Source organism: Callorhinus ursinus, unplaced genomic scaffold, assembly GCF_003265705.2.
Source record: "Callorhinus ursinus isolate GAN/ISIS: 27379988/994484 unplaced genomic scaffold, GSC_fseal_2.0 scaffold41, whole genome shotgun sequence".
NCBI classification, from domain to species: domain Eukaryota; kingdom Metazoa; phylum Chordata; class Mammalia; order Carnivora; family Otariidae; genus Callorhinus; species Callorhinus ursinus.
Window position 1 is genome coordinate 4,094,297 of NW_027397103.1, and position 16,560 is coordinate 4,110,856.

The 16,560-nt window shown below is 38.8% G+C and overlaps 1 protein-coding gene across 6 annotated transcripts in view; it reads left to right on the forward strand.

Moving 5' to 3' along the window:
• Positions 1 to 16,560, forward strand: part of TAOK3 (TAO kinase 3) — a 190,408-nt gene that overhangs the window by 159,869 nt on the left and 13,979 nt on the right. For all 6 annotated transcript variants that reach the window (XM_073881040.1, XM_025889400.2, XM_025889403.2 and 3 more), the window contains 3 exons: positions 6,108 to 6,344; positions 8,015 to 8,143; positions 12,095 to 12,298. In XM_073881040.1, coding sequence (XP_073737141.1) covers positions 6,108 to 6,344; positions 8,015 to 8,143; positions 12,095 to 12,298 — 570 coding nt within the window. The remainder of the gene's footprint in view (positions 1 to 6,107; positions 6,345 to 8,014; positions 8,144 to 12,094; positions 12,299 to 16,560) is intronic.

The window sequence follows — 16,560 nt, forward strand, 5'->3', positions numbered from 1 at the left end:
CTCTGTGTGCCGATCAGCCATCCCAGTCTTCTCTGTGATAGGCCACCTCAGGACTATAGGCAAAGTCCTTAGGAGCCCCTCTGAATCCTACAGGCTTCCTAGTGCCCAGCTGAGATCAGTCTCTGATGGACTTTGGATTTGCTAAAAGGCTCCCTGCCCCTATATTAAGTTAAAAACTGAGTAGCTAATGGGCTGTTGCTGTAATCACTATAAAATAAGTTGTTTTATGTGGAAAACCTTCTCCAAATGTAATGCTTTGGGGGTCATGGTGGGATTGATGGAAGTTTATCAGAGGTCAGTGGTATTTGCATCTAGTGCTTGTTAAGAAAAAAGAACTAATAGAAGGGAAAAGTGGTATGATGTTATATGTTCCATGTCTCACTTTGGATCATCTAATAATTGGTGTGGATATTTTAATGTATCTTATCAAGTACTACAGTTCTACTACTAATGTCGTGTTAAAGGCTAATTCCAATAGCCTAATAGGAATATATAAATCAGGACACTGGAATATCAAAAAGAAGTATCTAAATTTTAAAAGTATATCATGAATCTTAGTGCTTTTCATGGATCTAGGCTCAAAGGAAAAGGACTAAAGTTACTTAAATGACATAAAAGTAGGAGCAAGATCATGGGAAAATGAAAGTCCAGTATAATGAATATCAAGTCATTGTTAAAACCTCTCTTCACTTCCCATAGTTGCTAGCAATACTGTATTGACTTATTTATTTTGGTTTTACTCTTTACAATCTTCTAAATAGAAGTGCTAACAAGACACAGAGTGGTTCAAAAATGAACAGCAAAAAGAAAAAAGAATTTAGAAATTATTTTTTCCAACTCTTAGATAAATGAGTGTATATTTTTTAAATGAGCGTATATTTTAAATAGACTTGCAAACTGACAAAAAAAATTTATAGTTCCTTAAATTTGTTTTATCAGCCTACCTCTTATACATAAACCTAAAAGAAACCTAAATCTGTGGGGTTTGCCCTTGGCATTTTTTTCTACATTGTGCTTTTGAATGGGGTCATTGACAAGTGTATGCAGCCCATGGGTTACAGGCTTTTACTGCTTGATGTTTTTACCATTTTGGCACCTTAAAACAGATTTTTATGTTAATATATACTGCTGCACAATTACACTTGTAACAAAGGAATAGCAAGGACCGTGAACCTCGATGTCAAAGGTAACTCTGAGGAAACTTTAGAATTATGTAGAATTATGTATTTTTTTATTATAATCATAGAAGGGCTGCAATTATTGACCTTATTTTGAAAAACTAGGAAAAGGAAGGGCATTTCATAGAACCTTTTTTATTTTATCCTTTCTTATTCTTCTTCTGTAAGAAAGTTCATATTGGACCGATTCATGATCTGGAGAAAGGAGTTGTTTATATAGTTGTTCAGAATTACTCATCTGCCTTATTGGGCCTTTGAGATGTGGCTCCCTTAAGTTTTTATTGTTGGTAAATGGAGATCTCAATATTTTCATTGGATTACTAACCCATGAGAGTGTTTTCAGCTGTTGTTGTATCTGATGTCATTTCTTAAAATTTCATAATGTCCTGGATCATATGGTAGTTCCCATAGCAGATGTTAATATAAAGAGCAGAAGCCCATATCTGTCAGACAATTCAGCTTTTGGCCTTATGAAGGAATTCTCACAGGAATGAGTGGTCTTACTACAAAGGTGAATTTATGTTAGAGTACATATTGGCCCAGGGAGGACGGGGGAACTCCTGGATGGCTCATTCGATAGAGCATACGACTCTTGATTGTGGGGTTGTGAGTTCAAGTGCCATGTTGGGTGTAGAGCCTACTTAAAAAAAAATACACATTAGGGACAGGGGCATAAAACTCTAAGTTTCTAATCTTTAGGAAAGCATATAGACAAAAATGATTATTGTCCTATCCATGCAAATGTGGATTTTTTTTTTTACTTTGCTTTTACCACATTCAGTAGGAAAGCTCATATAAAAATGGAGTCTTCGTTTCGATTTTAAAAATGCAACCTAATTTTCAGCTAACTGTGCAATTGGATACCTGAATGAGTTTGATAGACAAGCATAAAAATATTAGAGCCTCTGCAGTTAATGCTGTTTCACCCCTCATGAGCCCCACTGTTCTATTTCTAAAGGCTTGAAGATGTGTTCTCTTCCTGGATGGTATACCAGAGGATGCTTATCAGAATATTTTATAGCTCCTTTTTCCTTTTTCTTAGCTTCCTGATCTCACTAGGCTCATTACGGAGACCGTTTTTCACATATGCTGCCCAGTCTATATGCCCAACCCACATGACCAAACTCTCTCAATAAACATGTTGAATTAATGAATGAACAAAGTCTCTTCCAGTCCTGCTATCACATGAGAATTTGGATTTGCAAGTGTACATTTCTAAGTGCTTCCTGCCAGTGTTTCTGTATAAGGCAGAATTGCCTGTTATCCATCATTACTTTTGGTATGAACTTAAAATGTTTTTCCCTAGGTGTTCTAAAGAGTGGAATGTGAAATTTCTAATGTCAAAATGGGCATTGTATTCTTTTTAAGAACTTGCTATAAATTTCATTTATTCTAAGAGTTGAAGTGGCCGGTTTTATCATATACATTATTTTGATTCTTACATATAATTAATCTTGTAAGTTGGCTTTGATCTCTTAAGAGGGTAACATTATCAGCCACTATGCTCCTCTTTTATGTTCAGTAAGTTGCTCATTAGCCCTCTAGTGCAGTGTTCTGCACTTGGCAGGCAGATAGTACACTTTGGATGTAGTCATGTGTTGTAGGTGCAAATTTTTGCCAGATTTAAATAAGGTGGAATGGAATGGCTGTAGAAACTTTCTGGGAAAAGTTCAGTCTTCCTTTATGGCTCTTAGCTTTTATATATTACTCCAAGTATGTGAAATGGTTAATAGTTCAAATTCAGAAATTATGTGTACTTATTTTATAAGCCACAACCTGGATATAAGTACAGTTTTAATGTTAAACTTGCCCCTTCTCTTGGATCCACCCCTTCTGATCTATGTCCATATCACTGGCAATGCTTGGTGGAGGGAAAGACATACAGCTCAGATGCTGGCAAGACAAGGAAGGAAATGAACATATATCGAACATCCCCTGTGTGTCAGACACCTTGCTGAGCACAAGAGTTATCCCATCAGTGATCTCATTGTAGCAGTGGCTCCTCCTGAGAGCCATCAGGAGGTAAAGTAATTTGCCCAAGGTCAGTAATACAGTAAGGGACAGAATGAGATTTGTGTCCAAGCAACCTAAGGGGTGTGGCAAGATGCTACTGCCCACTTTCAGTTGATCACATTTTTGAGACTACCATTGTGAAAACTACAGTCACTACATTTCTATAACTTTCTTCCATTTTTAGACTTATTCAGTTTGTAGCTTAGACTCATTACTCTCTCCAGCTTTGACTTTTTTGGGGTGTTGATTCCCTCCATTGCTTAATAAAGTTTCATTCTGCCTTAGTGGGGTGAATTTTCTCAGGCAATTCAAGAACTATAGAACTTCAATTCAAATCCTGGGGTTTATAAAAATTAAAGGGGTAAATTACATGTGAAATTCCATTGTAAATCATAAAGCATGGTAAAATTTAAAATTACGAGCTATTTTTTTATTCTCTTGACCAAATAATGTATTTATAAGACACACAGTATAAACTTAAAACATGCAGGTGTATATAACTGTAGATAATAGTATTTTTATGTCTTTCTAGTTAGACTTCATACATGAGTCATCTGGCCAGATTTTTATTTAAATTTGTTTACTTTGCTTGAGTATGGAATTATAAAACTCAGTATCTCTATATGTGCCTAAGAAGGCAATTAACATTGAAACGTAGAAAGTTTCGTTGCAACAAATTGAAGGTGATATTAGGAGTTTACAAAGGATTATTCAAATTATGGGAAGCATTAGGAGCAAAGTGTTTCTCCTGGAATTCAGTGATATACAATGATAACATGTTGAGCTTTGTAATTTGTCTTTGCCACATACTTGTGTTGTCTGGTATGCAGTAGGTCCACCCTTTTCACAGGGAGTCACCCACCGGTTAGGATAGAAAATGTTCTTGACACTCATTTTTGCTTTACATTTTGGTGCCTGGTTTGGGAAATGGCTATCCTGAAACTATTTGACCACAAGCTAGTGAGACCTTCAGTGGCAAGCTTTAAATGTCTCATGATAGCTTTAGAGTGTGCCATGTCTCAGCTTTGGAAATCTGATTAAAGAAGGAATACTAACATAAGAAAAAATAAGTTTAGGTGTAAAACATATCTCAAATGCATTACCCTAGAATGGACACTTTATTGCCATATTTGTATGAAAAACAGGTGAAATCAGAAAGGACTAAATGGTATCCTTTTTGTTAATTGGAACTATTTTCCCCTATAGTTGAACTTGAGGAAGGCACAAGCATGAGGAAGTGAAATATACACACATATTTCAAATGACTTCTTTCTTTCCTTTTATCATGAAATAAGTCCATTAAAAAGAAACATGATACTGTGATAACAAAATAGATTTCCTTTAGAGTGTTAGGTGCCCCTTTGGTGATACTGTCCTGTTTTTGGTCTTGAAATATCTTCTGCTCTTATTCTTCATACTTTAAAGAGGATTGTCCTTTAGAAAAGAGAAATGAATATGAAACCTAGTGTTAGTTTCAGCTGGAAAGGTTTCAAAGTTCGGCTAATGTTTAATGGTGTACTTTGATAATACTATCCAGTTACAGAATAGCACTCTCTTGATAGTAAGGACTCAGTCTGGTATGCAGGGACACCTTCTAAAAGGAGCAAAGAAACAAACTGTTCTTTGTACAAAATGCACTTTGACCCATAAACTGAAAATAGTAAAGAGAATTAATAGCAGCATGAAAATTTCTAGTAAAACTTGTTTGAGGGTGAGGTTGGGGAGAATTGCCTTATAGTAGATAGGAGTGACTAAATTACTTAATGTAAAACAAAATTAAAGTTATAGTTTTGTAATTGAATTTTTTTTTTAAATAGGAAAGATGAGAATGAAGTGAGCAGAGAATCTAACAGGAAAATAAAGAGGGGTGATAAACTGAAGGAAGGAGTGGAAAATCAGAAAAGGTTTAATAGAAACAAAAGATGCCAAAATTTATATTTACAATCTTGAGTTTGTTGGATATTCACCTGAGAATGGGTTAAGGAAAAATTACTAAGAGAAGTAGCCTTCTAAAAATCATAGAAATGCTTTCTCTTCTTGAGGAGAGCAAGTAAATGTATTATAATTTGTTAACATCTCTTCTGTGGGGAAGGGGAGGTGGGAGACAGAAGAGTTAAGAGAGTGCTCTGTTTCTCTCTCACTCCCTCCTTTCACCCCCCACTGCCCACTCTTCATATTAAGAATCAGAAATAAATCTTGTTCAAAGAACTTTAGGAAGATATTCAAAAATCCTATGAATGTTAGAGACATGATCTTTAAAAACAAGCAGTATGATATAATGCAGTGGTTCTCAACCAGAGGGATTTTGCCCCCTAAGAGACATTTGCCAATGTCTACAGACATTTTTGATTGTCTTGACTTAGGAGGTGTACTGGCATCTAGTGGGTAGGTCAGGGATGCTGCTAAATATCCTGCAATGCAAGGACAGCCCTCCAAAACAAAGAATTTTCTGGCTCATTGTCGATAGTGTTGACATTGAGAAATCCTGGTGTAGTGGAGATAGATAGCATGGCTCTGGAACTAGACAGAAATGGGTCTGAATCCCAGCTCTACCTCTTACTAGCTATGTGACCTTGAATACAGATACAATGATATGTCAAAAATAAGTAAATATAATTTGGCTGAATGAATAAATTAATTCCCTCAAGTCTCAATTTCTTCATCTATAAAATGGGGTGGTAACACCTACCTCATTAATGAGTAAAATGAATGAGTGAATGAGATGGTTTTTAGGACTAGAGCTAAAGAATATAAAGAGCACCCAGCACAGTGCCTGGTACAGGTGAGCATTCAGCAAATAGTAGGTAAATTGATGGTGGCAGTGATAGAATTATGCCAGAGGGCTCCTCTACTTTCCCTGAAAGTTTGTCTTCCCTGAATCTGGTTACCTGAGTTCTGTTCCCCAACCCCAATCAGGTTACACGACAGATCCATGAGCATGAGCAGGAGAACGAGTTGCGGGAACAGATGTCAGGTTATAAGCGGATGCGGCGCCAGCACCAGAAGCAGCTGATCGCCCTGGAGAACAAGCTGAAGGCTGAGATGGACGAGCACCGCCTCAAGCTACAGAAGGAGGTGGAGACGCATGCCAACAACTCGTCCATCGAGCTGGAGAAGCTGGCCAAGAAGCAAGTGGCTATCATAGAGAAGGAGGTCAGTGTGCATATACATGCCTTTGTGCGGTAACCAAGCCAGGCCTGTTTCAGTCAGTGGCATCACGTGAGCAAAAGGCAGGAGTAGTGCACTTTTTGGTGACAGAGGAACAATGTTGCGTTCGTGGTGGTAGTTGAGAGGGGTTAGGTTTTATGGGGCTACTTAAAATTGCCATTAAAAGTTAAAATAGTTACTGCAGGTGTATATTACATTCTTGTCTATTCAAATATGTTCTAAGAGCCAGTCCCTTGAGGGGGTCTGGGTGCAAATAAAAAGAAACAAGATGCTTCTATCCTGTGGAAACTTGCACAGTTCAGACCTGTTACTGTGCCTGCCACACCCACAGTCCTCTTCAAAAGAAAACTGCTCTACAAATAGTCCCTTTCAGTGGTGATAGTCCCTGTCTGCACTGATTGGGCACCTGACCAGTGTCAGCGAGTAATTAATCTGGCTGTTGCTTGGATCTTCTAGGAGACATCTCTCTTCCCCATCTAGGTTCTAAACAGGAGAGGCTGAGGCAGACAGTGTGTCAAAATATTACCTTTATTACTGATAAGTGTTAGATGGGAGAAGTAATTCATGTCTGAAGGGAAATGCGCTAATAATATGTACAAAACTGAACAGACTTGCCTATCTAGGCTCTGGCAGTGCTAAACCAGGCGCCTTTCTTGCCATCTGCGACTGCCCTCCCCCCACCGCTGCACCCTGTAAGACTTACATAGTGTGGGAAAGCAGGGGTAAACGTGTGCTCCCTGGGGCTGGGGTGACTGGGGACAGAGTGCCAGGAGTGTTTCGGTAATTAAGCTGTCTCCACGTGGAAGGAAACATCAGAACTGCAGATGAAGCATTCCCCCAACAGCCATCAAGCTGTGAGGCAGCCTGGCATGAAAACGTCTGCCCAAACAGGGATGATATTGATTAAAGAAACCAGTCAGATACTTTCTTGAGGATTTGATTTGATAAATATGTAGAGAGAATTGTTCAAAATGGAAAAAGTATTGATAATGGATGCTAAAGGTGAAAAGATCCATAAAGAGAACTGTGAAGAATAGATTCCCTCTGTCTCCGAAACACCTCATCTTACATATGTGTTGCATCTAATGGTCCCCAGAAACTTAGATTTGGTCACTTGCAGGAGCCAGTGTTTATTGGGTTATCTTTTATTTGGTCTGTGTTCTATCCATTTGGAAGACCCCAAAATGTCCCAGTGTCTGACTGTTGTGACTGTAGCAGGTGCCTAAGAAAACAAAATGTTATTAATCAGAGTGAGATTCTGGGAATAAAACTGGCCACTCATGGTTATTTATCCATTTTTGTAATTTAATCTTTGGGCTACCAACAATATGAAAAAAATCCTTTATTAGAATCCTTAGTTCACTTTTCATCCCATGCATTTTTTGTGTGTTCAGTAATTTTTGTGTGTTCAAGCCACATGATGGCTTGCCTTCATATTTTTCCCATAATTGGGAAAGTATTTTTCAATGGTAAAAATTTCAAATTTTTTTAAGATACAAGAGAATCAGAACAGGTGTTTGTTTATTTTTTTTTATTATTTGTTCAAAAAACACTACATTATTCAGCACTTATGGACTCTTTTCATGCATTGGAGGATAGATAGCTGAATTCTGTGTGAAGAACAATTTATCCTAGATTGTATGTCATTTTATCAGGCAAAGGTAGCTGCAGCAGATGAAAAGAAGTTCCAGCAACAGATCTTGGCCCAGCAGAAGAAAGATTTGACAACTTTCTTAGAAAGTCAGAAGAAGCAGTATAAGATTTGTAAGGAAAAAATAAAAGAGGTAAGAGTATCAATATTTGTCATCACTAAGTTGCCATTCGAATGGTTAGAACTTCTGGGGTGCCTGGCTGGCTCAGTTGGTGCAGCATGCGATTTTTGATCTTGGGTTATAAGTTTGAGCCCCATGTTGGGTGTAGGGATTACTTAAAAATAAAATCTTAAAAAAAAGAGATTGGAACTTAGAATTGATTAATCTTACTTTGTAATCAATAGTCTAAACCACTGATTCTCAAACTTTATATCACCTGAAGTGCTTATTAAAATGGATTGCTAACTCACTAGAGTTAGATTTTCTGATTTTCTGAATCAGTGGGTCTGGGTGGAATTTGAAATTTGCATTTCTAACAAGTTCCCAAGTGATGCCGATGCTGCTGATTCAGGCATCAGATTTTAAGAACCATTGATTTAACTCTAAACCATTTTTGCCTACTTCCAGTTTATTCTTCAGCCACTTCAGCCAGAGTGATCTTTCCAAACCATAAGTCTCAGAGCATCTGGGTGGCTCAGTCAGTTGGGCGTCCAGCTCTTGGTTTCAGCTTGGGTCATGATCTCAGGGTCCTGGGATCGAGCCCCACCTCAGGCTCTGTGCTCAGCGGGCAGTCTGCTTGAGGATTCTCTCAGACTTCCTCTGCCCCTCTCCCTGAGCTCTCTCTCTCAAAAATAAATAAATCTTTAAAAAAACAAACAAACATAGGTCTCATCATATCACCTCATGATTTTAACATTCATTGGCTTCCCGTTGCTCTTAGGAGAGATCAAAATACTAGAAGTCCCTAAATGACCTACTATCAGCCTCTCCTTTAGTCTCACCTCACACCACTGTTCCCCCACCTGCTTACCCCACCCCTGACTCTGCTGCTTCTGCCACAGTGGTCACCGTTTGGTTCTTCAAATATATCAAATTCCACTTTTCTCCAAGGCCTTTGGAGAAGACTGTTTCTTCCTACTGTTTCTTCTACCAGGATGCTCTCCCTGCCCCCGACCCCCAGTCTCTCCCTCTGCTGTTAATTGTTACTCCCGCTCCTTGTAAAACTTAGGATTGTTTATTAATACCTTAACTTGGGCTGCCTGGCTGGCTCCATTGGTAGAGCATGTGACTCTTGATCTCAGAGTCATGAATTCAAGTCCTACATTGGGCATGGAGCCTACTTAAAACAAAACAAAACAAAAAAAAAAACCTTAACATCATTTCCCAAGGGAAGCTTTTCCTGACTTCCTTAACCAAGACAGGTGCCTCTGGTTTCATAACACTAGTTTTCAATTATCCTTTTTTTTTTTTAAGTTATTTTGAGTTACTTATCCTACTAGCCAGTAAGTGATAAGGGCAGAGACCATGTCTTTTTTTTTCTGCCAATGACTATCCCTGTGCCTGGTACATGTGAATCTCTGATAAATGAATGATCAATTCTTAAAAGTTTGGTTGAAGGCCACTAGTAGACATGGAGAGTTCTCCTAATAAACTGCAATTTGATCTGAAAGCTCAGATTTCTTCACTTCTCCCACCCGTGCTTATAGGTGAATTGCCTATAGTTCCCTAGACTTTCCTTCTCATAAGACTTAGGATTTCTTATTTCTAGACTACTGGTATATTAAGGTTTAATAAAATTCAACATGGGGCATGGTTTCAGTATGTGAAATCATTTATTTGAGCTCATATTCTAAGTTAACAATATGGAACTTATCAAGGTTCCTCTCCAATTCTTTTTTAATAAGTGAAAGCAAGTGGGTTGGGGTGAGCCTCAGGACTTTTAGTCCTGCCCAGATGAGCCACTGGTGATTGTTGGGACTGACAGAAATTTTTATTTAATCCACACTGCCTAAATGGGAAAAATCTCTGACACTGTAAGGTCTAGAAAACCAGGCTGTAGGGAGAAATAGCCCAAATAAGAAGGTTCATGTTCTATCCATTTTCTCTGAGTTATTGCTGGGACCTTATTGTTATGTCATAATAGAAAGATATTGCTGGATCACAGAGATAACATTGATTTTTCGATGAGAAATTTTGAAATGTTCCCAATTGCACTCACATTCTTATTTCTAACTCCTTGTGTTTACTCATGCTCTGTAGGCCACACTTTGTGACTGCAGCCAGCATTTTGACCTTTTCTAACACCAAGGTATTTGGAGATTGCATGAACTCAACCTGTAGAAGATTCTCTCACAGAACAGCATTCGAGAATACCCACTCAGTCCTCAGGCATTTTTGGTACTCAGATTTATGAGTGCAGGAAACCACAGGCCTAAACTTATAAGTCTCTCAACATGCTCATGAGGAAAAACAAGCCTAAACTCAGTTTGAGATACCCTCAGTAAGCCTTTCTATGCAAAGCTAATACTACTCCTTATGAAGTAAAGCTTAGTTCTGACTATTTAAGGTGGCATGTATATTTAGATATTGATATATTTAAAGGTATTGCCCTGGGGGTAACAAAACAATCTCCATTATCCCCACTTTTTGATAGACAACAGGGATGTGGGCAGAACAGGATGATGGATGGTCCAGAAATAATTTATTCTTGATTTTGGGATGAGTTCATATGGTCACATTTGAACTTGGGTGTGCAACGTAGTGGTAAATGCCAAGGCTAGTAGTGAAGTCATGGCATTAAGAAATGAGTCACCCAGCCTTCCTGTTGTGATCCCAGCTTACTCCATGCTCGAAACAGCTTTCTCTCTTGTTGATTCTGATATTTCACTTAAGACTTCACTGGAACAGGAAAGCTGAAAGTTGATTTACAAGGACTTCTTGGCTAAGTGCAAAAATAATCTAAATAGTGGGTGATGTCCACATCACAAAACATTAAGTAAAATAGGTGTTAGAATTTAAAGGAGATTTTCACTGAGTAGTTAACCAAATATTATAGGTCAAGCTTGTCAGTATGAACAAAAAAGAGTGCACTGTACTTTCTCTAAAAAGGGTCTTATTTTCTCCATAAAGTAACATCATCTTAAGTGTTCTGCGTCTCTGCTTTCTTTTCTTTACCCATATAGTCTGGAATAATTATGAATTTTGTCCTTTTGGAAATATAGGTGGTTCATTTACCCTCTAATAGCAAATAAAGAATTGTTTCCTGATATTCTAACTAGTGCCATTTGCAGAGTTGCCGCCTGTCTGTGAAATCTGTCCACTTCTCGCGGTCTTGTCTCCTTCACTCTGTTTTCCACGAAGCAACAAGAGTCATCTTTTTGAGATGCATCTCATTGTGTCACCCCCACATGTATATAATCCTTGTCTCCTGTGCTACAGATCAATGTCCTTAACTTGGCCTGTAAGGCCTCTGATGGTCCTGCCTCATCTCATGTCACACTGCACCACCCCCCTGGCCTGCTCTCTGTTCCTCGATCGCACCATGTTTCAATTAACCCACCTGAAGGGTTTAACACACTCTTGTTTCCTCTACCCAGAGTATTCTCCCCTCCCCTTTCTCACTGGTTAGCTCCTACGGGTTTTTTCAATTTCAGCTTAGTTGTTACCAAGATCAAATATGTTCTTTTAAACCTCCTTGTGGAACCAAGTACTTCACCTTCTCAGAAGCTATAACAGTAATTTTCAGTTTGTTTCTGCGGTTCTTTGATTAATTATTGCTTCTAGGCTGTGAAACCCCATGATGGTGGTTATCACATTCTTTTGCTGACCATTGTATCCTTGTGCCTTGCACAGTACCTGTCACGTGATGAGAACTCAGTAAGTGTGTGTTGATTGAATGAGTGAACCAATTTTTCCAAGGGGGAGAAGCCAGAGACGTGGAAACTAACAAGCCTTCCTATCACTACTCAGTCAATCAATAAACAAAAGTTGCGGGGGAGGGATATGCAGCACCAAGTCTTTGTCTTTACATTCTCAGTTGCTCTCCAAATAATTTAATCTACCATTGCAATAAACTATTAGTTTATTACTTGATGACACCAGCATGTTGTTTTTTGTTTTTTGTTTTGTTCTGGTTTTGTGAAGGAGATGAATGAGGACCATAGCACACCCAAGAAAGAAAAGCAAGAGCGGATATCCAAGCATAAAGAGAACTTGCAGCACACACAGGCTGAAGAGGAAGCCCACCTTCTCACCCAGCAGAGACTGTACTACGACAAAAACTGTCGTTTCTTCAAGCGGAAAATAATGATCAAGCGGCACGAGGTGGAGCAGCAGAACATTCGGGAGGTATTTATTTGGTTCATAACTATCATCACTGACTTACGGGACAAGAAGCTTTGTGAGGATCATGACTGTTCTGTCCATTCTTATATCCTTAACCTTTATGGTCTTTAATGCAGCGCCTGACACAAAGTAGGTGTACAAATGTAGCCAAGAAACGAATTTACCACTGAGAAGAAAGAGAAAGCCCATTTACAGAATAAGGAATCAACATTTTCCAAATAAATGTAATAGACTTTTATTGAGCACCTGTTATAAGCCTTATTATGCAGTTGAGAATCAAAAGATGTAGAATAGAGAATTTCTGCTGTCAGCCTACTTGGCGGACACTTGGGGTTTTGTGGCTCCATATGAAACATTAAGTAATAAAGTGATGCTCCACAATTAAGTCATTCAGTTGTCCAGTGCCCCCTTAGTGCCAGGCACTGTGCTGGAGATATGAGGGCTAGGGAGGGGCTATCCTTCCTGCCTTCAAACAGCCCTAAGTCTAAGAGGAAAAACAGACATGTAACGGACTAGTTACAGTGTAACATGTCAGGTACCATAGATATATAAATAAAGTGTCTTGGGCATATAGTAGTGAAAGGGCTTGGAGGACTCAGCGACTAATGAGAAGTTGAGTGTTTGGGGTGTACAAAGTGGAATATCAGGAAAAGGGTAATTAGAAACAGAATGCGGAGGACCTTTTTTGTTAAGGCATATTATTTCAATTTTAGCCTGAAGGCAATTGCAATGGCTATAGGAGGTTTTTAAGCAGGGGATCGAAAAGAGTTTTCTTTGAAAGAAGTAGTGGATCAGTGTGAAGGGAGCCTACAGCATTAAGAAGCTAAGTACAGTGAGGTCAGCTAGGACATTCTTTCTCTAGTTCAACCTGGAAGAGGCAATGGGGTGAGATTAGATCTGAAGCAGAACTGACAGTAATTCCAACCAAATGACCTCCGAATTTCAGATGAGAGAGGAGTTCAAAATGACTTTAAAGTTTCTAATTTGGGAAATTGGATGAATAAGACATTCACTGAGATGAGGAGCACAGAATGTGACTCAGTTGCAGATACAAAGTTCAGTAGGAAAACATTGTGACCTGGAGTAATCAGAGAAACCCTCATAAATGAACTAGCACATTGGTAAAAATATCAAAGTTTGCAAAAAGCCCAGTGTTAGCCTGCACAAGGGAAACAAGCACTAAAGACACATTTAATGGGAATGTGCATGGTACATTATAAGCTCTTTGGAGAGCAGTATTCAACTCGTAAGGAGAAGGAATGAAGAAAACTAAAATTTTCAAACACATGTAATGAGCCAGGCTCAGGCCCTTTATCTGTGTTGTCTTATCTCATTGGAAGAGGGAGAAACTGCTGAACATTTATTTTTGAGCCAGGCAATAAGTGATATGGCTAAAATTTTACTTTAGATTAGCCCTGTTTGGTTGGTGGTGATGCATAGATTGATTCAAGCATGCATTCTCAGTGGGGGCGATACTGCCCCTAGGGGAGTGAAAATGGGTTCTTTCGGGGGAGGGGTCTTAGATACTACAAAGACTTAGGCCCCCTCAAGGGCCACAGTACATAAACGGATATACAGTGTATCTGTGGTATTCACATTTCATGGATGCGGTTGATCAGGGGAGGGGGAAGTCTAGAAAGGCTCCTGAGGTAAGTAAGTAAGTAAATAAATAAATAAATAAAGATAATGGGGGAAAAAAGAGAAAAAGGTTGAGAAACATTGGTTTAGGGGGAAGAAACTAGAAGCAAAGTAATTGGGTGGTAGGAAATAGGGTATAGACAAAGATGGTGGTGACAGCTGTCAGAGGTAAATTGGAAACATATTTTGAATATGAAATAAACAGGACTTGGCATACCATAGAATATGAGAGAAAAGATGAGGGTAGAATCAAAGTTAATTCTGGTGTTCAAGACTTAGTTACATGTAGATTTGGGCAGAAACAGAAGCTTAGAGGTGTCGGTAAGAAACGGATTAATTCTGTACTAGACTGTTGCCGTTTGTTAGAAGACAAAAAAGTCCAAATTAAGAAGTCCAAAAGCCATTTGGATATAAGATATTTGGGATTGTTTTCATCTGGCAATTATTATTGTTATTCTGATAGCACATTTTTGGAAGAAGTCTAAGGCTAAGGGAACACTTATGCATATAAAAACTGTATAAAACAATTATTCCCCAAAAGTGATAGAAACTATATTTTTTACTTCATTAGTGTCAGGTTCTAACCAACACTTATATGGGTATTTTCCTGAAGAGTCTAAGTGTTTCATTTTTATTTATGAGAACATTAAAGACAAACACAGAAAAATATATAGTTGAGTAGTGAAAGTTCTTGATAATCCCATTCCACCCAGTCTCTACCCTGACTACCATTAATTTAGCATCCAGATTTCCAGATTTCCTTTTCCTTCTATATATGTATACATACATTCAGTTTATATGTAACTTTAACTTTACAAAAATAAGATTACATTGGTATCAGTGGGTTTATTTGATTTGCAAGCCATCAGAACAAACACTGGCTGCCCAAGAATGGAAAGGAATTTACTGGAAGGATAGGAATAGATGACAGAACTGAAGAACCAAGCTGGAGAAGATGAAGACCCGAAGTGGAAAAGCAAATTCTGTGACCTAGAGAGCAAGAGCTAATGGACATTCCTCAGCATTGCCATTCGGATGTATTTCCTCCCACCACGTTTAATCTTTGTATCATTTCTGCTTGAGATTCAAATTCCTAGGGGAAGGAGACCTTTATTGGGCAATGTGCTTGCTCCCTTACTCAATACTCTCTGATTACAGATAGGGTGGAGGAGTTTCTCAAGCAAAAAGAGGAGCCTGTTCACAAAAGAAGGGGAAATGGATACTGAACCTACAAAAATGTCCATTATACTGTTTCGTAACTCTTCTCTTTTTCTCATTCACCATCCAGGACAGACAGCTCTGTCTGATTCTTTTTAACCATTAACAGTGAATTTTGCGTGTGTGGCTATAGAATTATTTATTTAATGAAGTATTTCTCAGTGGATATTTTGTTGATGTTTTACAGTATTACTAACAGTGCCACAGAGAACATCTTTGTACGCAGATCTTTTTACACAGATACAGATATTTTGAGGATATATGCTCAGAAGTAGAATTTTTGGGTCACAGTGTATGCATGTAAATTTTTAATAGATATTGCCAAATTGCCCTCTAGGGATTTATACTCTCACCAACAAAGAGCACCTGTTTTTCTGTGTCTTTGCCAAAACTGAGTATGAGCAATCCTTTTAGTTAATGAAAACATTGAGAAGGCTCACCATAGACTGGGTTGAGCCTCTTCCTCTATCATCACTGCACACAGATGCTGGCTATTTTCTAACCAGTTATGAAACCAAGAACTGAAACTAAGCGTAAAATGTCATAGGCTAACAACATCACCATTTAAAAGTTTGAGTTCTAGTTCTTATTCAGCCTCATTGGGCATGAGGACAATGTTTTACTTGAACGGGATCAACTGCTTTTAAAGTCAGTAGCACTTGGGTTGTGGTTGGGAAGGGTTGATCACAGGACACACCCTGGATTCACATCTTCCTTGGGAGGTAGAGTCCTATAAAGTATAGTCATGTGTTCAGGGTCTGCGCGTATGACAAGTACATAGGTTTTGACACTAAGCTGCCTCTCAGCTTTGGGGAGGTGTGCACAGTGTGTGATGTGAGCTGAGGGAAAGGGAGCCCACATGGCCGTCATCTTCTGCTGCCTCCAGGGCATATAGATGTGGAGTGCACTGGTGAGCAAAATCACCTATAGCATTACATGCACTTTTGTTTTTGCTCAGCTCGTTTTTTTTGTTTTTTTTTTAAGATTTTATTTATTTATTTGAGAGAGAGAGCACGAGAGGGGGGAGGGTCAGAGGGAGAAGCAGACTCCCACCGAGCAGGGAGCCCAATATGGGACTTGATCCCAGGACTCCAGGATCATGACCTGAGCCAAAGGCAGTCGCCCAACCAACTGAGCCACCCAGGCGCTCTTTGCTCAGCTTGTTTTATGAATTGGTATAAGCTGAAGGTGTGCGTGAAGGTGCGCTGCACATTGTGCCCACAGTTTGTACAGATGGAGCAGCACTGCGCTGTATCTCACCAAAGCAGAGGGATTCTTCAGCATATTGTGTTACAGGCTGAAAAAAGACATAAAACAGGAAAATATAAACCATTCGTTGGGACATCTTTCAATGGAAACTGTTGAAAACTCCCAAACCTGAGTTTTAGACTCAGTTCTGCTTTACAGAA